At 43.0% G+C, this 7185-nt stretch overlaps 1 protein-coding gene across 2 annotated transcripts in view; it reads right to left on the minus strand.

Moving 5' to 3' along the window:
• The window catches only part of Csmd1 (CUB and Sushi multiple domains 1), a 1532231-nt gene that overhangs the window by 164895 nt on the left and 1360151 nt on the right, over nt 1-7185 (minus strand). For both annotated transcript variants that reach the window (XM_021218735.2, XM_029532138.1), the window contains one exon: nt 5953-6048. In XM_021218735.2, the coding sequence (XP_021074394.1) occupies nt 5953-6048 (96 nt within the window). The remainder of the gene's footprint in view (nt 1-5952; nt 6049-7185) is intronic.

Here is a 7185-nt window from a genome sequence, read left to right on the forward strand (position 1 = left end):
TCACATGCAGGCATCTGAGGGGCACTGTGTTAAGTGAGACGAGCTGGTCTTGGCAGCAGACAGAAGGCACTATTCCTCTTCCATGAAGGATCCGAGGCTGTCATACTCTCTGGGACAGAGAGCAGGGTAGTGGTTGCCATGGATGGTTGAGGGGAAGCAGGGAGTTGCTGGACATGAAGTTGTGTGGATGAAAGTTCTGTAGAGCTGCAATAAAAGGCTGGGCCTACAGCTAGCAACGTTCTTCTATGCAACTAACAACTCATTAAGAAATTTTTCTTCACGTCTCTGCTGTGAAAAGGTAGCACTCTACAATATTAATGTGGCCCCATGACCATTCTTCCAGAATACTCTATACTAGGAGTGCAGATGTTCCCCTGCAGGGGGAGCCTCCAAGACCAAGGAAAGACTCATCCAGCATGGGGGGAGGGGGCTAGGCTGTGATTTTCTAGGCTGAGGAATCCCTTCCTTCCTAACTGGAGAAAAAGCATGAACAAATTTGTTTCCATCCCTCTTTGCACTATGATGCTTAATTTTAATGTTGGCAAGTACCAGCAAGGAGTCTTTGTTAAAACAAACAAACAAACAAAAAAACAAAAAACAAAAAACAAACAAACAAAAAACAGAAAAGGAGAAGGTCCATGCTACAGCGAGGGACTCAACCAGCTACACAGATCTGGGCAAATTCACTAAAGTTTGATAGTGTAGGAAAGGAAAGGCACATCAGGACTTTGATACTAGACACAGAAGAGGTGAAAATCTAAAACCTCACTTTGTTCCCTGATAGACAGGGTTAGTTCTCCGTGATAGTGTTGGTGGAAAATGATATTCCTGTCATTCAGCCATTCAGTACTTAGAGACTGACAGTTAGCCATCCTCGAACTCTATCACCCTGTGCTTTGGAAATGGAGAAGGAAGGGAGAGGGTAGATTCAGTGTGAAGGAATAACTTGAAGTAGAACATTCCAGCAGGGCTGACCAACCACATGAGGAGGAAAAGCCATAGAGTCAGTGGCTTGGTGCTGAGAGGCAGGGTGCCCCTTCTATTGACCAGAAGCTACACTGAAGATGCTGTGTACTTACATTGTGACACGCAGCATAGATTGCACCATGGGAGCCACAACAGATCAATGACCCCATCTAGTGAGCTGGGGCTCTTCCCTATTCTGGTGTTTGCTCCACTCAGGTCCTTCTATCCCCTATATGTAAATGAAGATACTGAAGGTTGTAGTGACTCTGAGAGAAGCACGCTCACAGCAGTCACACTGACCCAGCCCTACCTACCCAAGGCTCATCACCTGGCATCCACCCCTCCATGCCATGCCATACCATGCCATGCCGTGCCACTGTGTTGAGTGAGAGGCTGAGGGCTTCTTTATGGGGTCTCACAGAGCCTAGAGTGAGTAAAAACTCATGCCAAATAACTAGGAGAGAATGAGAGATCCATGTATCAACCTTTGCCATCATCCATCTAAGAGGCATGCGTGTGGCCTTCTACTTCGTCCTGTTACAGAAGGTGCACAATAATGCAAAGAATAAACTGCAGGGCATTTAGGGAATTCTCTTACTTCCTTTAGTGACACAGAGACAGTCTTTATCTGCTGGGACTTGAGGATTCTGACATGACAAGCTGGTCATAGTTAGCGAATTAGTAAAACACCAGTGAATTACATCCAGTCTCATAGTCTCATTGTAATCATTCTTGGTAAAAAAAAAAAAAAAAAAAAAAAAAAAAAAAAAAAAAAAAAAAACAACAAAAAAAACATTTGTGTAAATGCTGATGCAAAAGGTGACTTCCTTGAAAATGCAAAATCAACTATATGTCCAGCCGGTAGCATCTCAGAAAAGCAACCATGAAAAGAAGCAACAGTGTGTAGGTGCAAGGCTTCATTGTAATGAGACTCTTGGTTTCCAATGTTACCACCCAAGCTCAGAGGAAACTGATGAGTCTGGAGCAAGGTATTATTCGGGTGTGGCTGAGGTTGGGGTGCTGTCCAGATATTGTTGAGGAAGAATGGTTCTCCTGTGTAGTTGGGACAGGTTGTATGTTATTTCGGTTCTGACCAGGGTCTAGAGAAGGTTACGTGAAACTGGTTGGTGTCCCAGAGCCATGACTCCGAGAAGCGAGCTGAGGTCAGTTGCCTCTTTCTCATTGTGCGGAAAGCCTAAGAATCCTGGCTTCTTCTCACACAAAGGTAGACGGTGGAGTCTGCCAGTTTGCTGACACTGGTGAGAGCGGCTTACACAAAGCTGGCTGAAAGAGGCATGGACCTGCAGGTTGAAATGGCCAGGCATGAATGGAAGATGATTAGAAAACAGTATTCTGGAGACTACTGGAGGGATGGCCCAGCAGTTAGGAGCAATGGCTACTTTTCCAGAGGACAGTGGGTTGATTCCCAGCTCCCACATAGCAGCTCACACCTGTCTTTAATTCCAGGGGAATCTAGTGCCTTCTTCTGGCTTTCTGGGTACTGTACACAGTGGTGAACAGACATAGGAGACAGCAAAACACCCATGCAGATAAAATAAAAATAAAGGTTCAGACAAAAACCAAAAAACCAAACCAAACCAGCAGCCAGACAAAACACAAATGGTGTGGTTATGAGAAACTGAGCCACTGAGTTAACTTGGAAAAGATCCGTCCCATGCCACAGACAATAGGTAAATGAGAGGTGCAGGTGGCATCTCCCTGCCTGCTACAGTTAAGTTTTTGTTTTATTTTCCTTTCCATTGCTAAGATAAAGCACCCTGACTGTAAGTGACACAGGGGAGAAGGGACTTTATTTAGTTTATAATGCCTGGATACTAATGGGGAGCCACCGAGGCAAGAATGCTCAACAGTTGCTCATACCACATCCACAGTTAAGCACAGGGAGACACAAATGCTCCATGCTGCTTGCAAGTCTGCCTGCCTGCTGGCTGGCCCTCTTCACTTTGAGACACTTCGGAAGCCTCTGCCTCAGAACTGGCAGCCCCACAGATGTGCCCACAGACCAGCCCATCTAAAGTAACTCCCCATGGAGATGCTCGGTGCATTGACAGCATAACTAACTGCACTTCTTAAGAAGCTTAGAAGAAAATACACATTTGTTCTCAGAATCGATACATTCTCCACCAAGAGGCAGTCACTGTGGGCTGTGAGGCAGCTTTCCACACCTGAGTCCCAGGCACACTTCTGCAATCCATCCTTTGACGTGTGGCTTGTGTTGGCATCTCAGATGTTCTTCATAATGGACTGTCTGCCTGCTAACAGGGGTCAAGTAGCCCATACTCTCAGAGCACAAAGTCACTGAGAAGTCCCAAGCTTTAATAACTTCTGGATGAGTGAAGCTATCGCCATTGGGAACATTTGTATACAATAAGGGCACAAATAATGCTTAGCTGCAATGTAACTGTATTTAAAAAACAAAACCATTGCTCCACTGTACTCTCTCTCTGGATTGAAGATTTTCCTTTTGCCTTTGAGTAGTTTATAAACTGGGTTCACAAGCCTCAGTCTTTATGGCCAAGGAATTTAGCTTTGATGAAAGACTCATTTTGCATAAACTCCGCAGTGGATAATAGGGGAAGGTGGAGTACTGGGCTTTGTAAGACATTAAATATGCCAGACTTATTATTGTACAAGGGAAACAGATTCTTTCTATAGTGTTTGCTCTCTAGTTTTCTTCAGTTTTACATCTTTAATGATGACACCTGAATTCATATAAAGAAACAATCTTTTCAGGACCGGGAGAGAGCTCAGACAATAGAGCGCTTACCATACAAGCATGAGGAAGTGAGCTCAGGTCCCTATGGAAATCTAAATGCTGGGTGTGGTGGTGCACACCAGGAATCCCAGGGCTGGGCTTGTGGGGACAGGTAGACCCCAGGAGCTTGTTGTCCTGTTTGTATGAACAAATTGGTGAGTTTTAGGCTCAGAATCAGACCCTGTCTTAAAAAAATAGGGTTGAGAGAGACTGAGAAAGACACCTACATGGACCTCCTGCCTCTACACACATGTATGTGCACACACGCACACGCACCGACATGCACTTGACAAACACATAAACCAAAACCACACTCCGCTACACACACACATATGCATGGGATGATGTAAATTGTTTTCCAGAACATGTCACCTGAGCGTGAACTCTGGGTAGCACAAACCTGAGGTCCTTTGCTGGTTAGCTGCTCGATGACCTAATCTTGGTCAAAAGCCAGAGGAAGCCCCTTACAAAGTCTCTTGTTGTTAGTAACTTGGATTCATTTCCTAATGTTAATGTGATTTTTTTTTCCCCTAAGAGGAAAAATTTACTTCAAACAATCAGTCTGCCTTTGTTATAGAAGAAATGTGAGTTCTGGATTATGTATCTACATGGAAAAAAGTAATTCCAAACTCATTTGAAGAAAGTAAGTTTAGCCAGATCAGATTGCCTAAATTAGTCATTGTCTACCAAAGTCAATTAAAAATATACTGGTCCTTTACATTTAACAAAAACTACAACTTTAAAACAATGTAACTTTTTTTTTTTTTTTTTTTTTTGGTTTCTCGAGACAGGGTTTCCTGGCTGACCTGGAACTCAGAAATCCACCTGCCTCTGCCTCCCAAGTGCTGGGATTAAAGGTGTGCACCACCACACCTGGCTCACAATGTAACCATTTTTAATTCCCTAACAACATTGTTGAAACATTTGCCACTTAAGGGCGAGAAATATTTCTCCTGTGGGCTGCCTGCCCACATCATTGCAACCCTCTGCCCAAGACCATATGATTTTGATGAAGAAAACTGAAACCTCTTAGGGGAAGTATTTTGAGCAAATTGCTATTATTCTGTGAGATTTTTAGAATTGAAACAAACGGTATGACTGTTATCCTCTATGGTTTTCTGAAAAGCATAGTTTTTCTAAGCCACTTTCTGGAGAATTCTACCTCAAGGGAGCGAATGGCTCAGATAGGTGACTTCCCTCTAATTGTGAGGGAAACAGTGAAGGGTAGATGGTGACTTCCTGGGTGGCTGACCCGAGGGAGACAAATTAAGAGTTGCTGTGTTGTCCCTTTTTGTTTGTTTGTTTTGGGGATGGATCTTGCTGAAAACTCACAATCCTCCTGCCTCAGCCTCAGGTGCTGGGATGAGAAATGTGGGACTTCAGGCCTGGAAGAGGGTTGCTTTCAGGACTGGACTGAGTGGAGCCCAGAAGCAGCTCTTCTGTCCACCCCACTGTGCCATGAGCAGTTCCAGCTTCCCTGTTCTTTCCTGCCTAATTTCAAGTTTGTGAAATAAATATTCAAGCTCAATGAAAATACCACATCTTTTTCATTGGGGGGGGGGACTTTTAAACAATCTCAGATTTATTTAAATAAGCTCCAAATTAAACAAACAAAACAAAACAAGTATAAAGATGTGGAACAGACCAGTTAATTTTACAAAGTGGTGTTCATTCAGAGGAACAGTCACAGACATGCCAATTCTGTGTTTGGCTTTGTTAAATTATAATTTCAGCTACTTTTCACAACAAATATGTTTGTTTAAAATATATGTTTATATTTCACTCTAAATGTAGTTCTAAATGTTTATGACATGATTTATATAATTAGATAAAATACTGTATTTTATGTCATTTTGTAAGATCTGAAGAGCCACTCAGTTAGTTTAATTAATAATTATTTTTATAACGCTAGAAAGTAATGTAACATGTCTTTGAAGTAGAAGTACAATTTAACATGCCAAAACAAAACATAATTATTCTTAATAAGTGATTTTATCTCACATATATGAATGCCCTTGATTATTTAGATGTTGCAGAAATGAATCTTGTTGATTTTTCTTCAATGTTAGAAGCCCAGGAGGCACCCTCACCTTCGTACACAAAATGTAGCACACAGGGCACCTCCCACATTGCTCCACAAAGTGCAGAACACAGGGTGCTCCCCACCCCTACCTTGTTCCACAAAGTGCAGCGCACAGGGCACTCCTCACCTTGGTAGACGAAGTGAAAACCACGCGCAGAAGCTCCGCTCTTGGCGCTGAATCGAAGCAGAATCTGATTGGATGTAGCCAGTGGCAGTGTTTCACCTGGAAATTCAAACCGAGGCGACACATCAGACCTAGAGGTTGTTTCGCTCTGCGTGGATGGCATTCTCGGAGAAGCGTGGACTTGAAAGTCCACAATAAATGTTTCAAGTTAGATAGAGCCAAACTAGATTTAGGGATTTAAGACCCGATGTCTTGCTTTTATGAACATTTTTAAAGCCTGTCCTGGCTTTGTGGAGTCTAATAAACTAGATGGCTGTCAGGGTGGAAGACTGATCTGTGCAGGACAGGGAGCAGGCCCTGTGGCTGACCATACAGCAGTACTGACTGTCATGTAAGGGGCTCGTGCCAGTTTACCATTACCTGCTGGAGTAGGTAGTGGGAGAAAATTTGTTTAGTCCAACACTAGTTTAGAAACATTAAAAGGCATAACGCTTTGGGAAGTATCTCCCAACTATGTATATGGATCCTAAGACCCCTATCCCAAGCTACTGTGGGACAATCTGTTACTGTCTGTCACCTGAGGCATGACACTGTATGGCCTTGCTAGAAATCCACAAAGTTAAGTTTTGAAGATTTTGGTGAATCAGGAAATATAGAGACACCAAAACCAAGCAAGGTTTAATTTTGATGGATGAAGATTCATATTACACATAACTAGTGTTCGTGGGTAAAGTAAAAGTTTGCCTAGTTCACATACTCAATGCTGGCAAAGGAATACTTGACACTGTTAATAAGGGTTTGCCCACAGATGCGGGCTGGTACCTGGCCTGAGCTGGCCCAGCAGAATACATGTGTGTGAGCACCTATGTACACTGCTGTCAAGCCCCAAAAGGAGCCACAAAGCCCAGGGTTGTTCACTGCATGTATAACATACATGCCTGGAATTAACAAGGCAAAATGATTATACCTCCAGGAAGGAGAAAAAGACACAGAACAGAAAATAAAAACTATTATTTTCATTTCTTTTTCTAAAATGTTCTACCTTTTCTTTTTCTTTTTTTAAACTCCAACCCCCAAGATCATAGTAAATCTTAGTAAGTAAAATATAAAGACTTTTAGTGCAAATACAGACTCAGAAATTCAAAGGTGATTTTCTATTTATCACAGTGAGATACACGCGCGCACGCGCGCGCGCGCACACACACACACACACACACACACACACACGCACACACA

This window comes from Mus pahari, chromosome 19 (assembly GCF_900095145.1).
Source record: "Mus pahari chromosome 19, PAHARI_EIJ_v1.1, whole genome shotgun sequence".
Classification (NCBI taxonomy): Eukaryota; Metazoa; Chordata; class Mammalia; order Rodentia; family Muridae; genus Mus; species Mus pahari.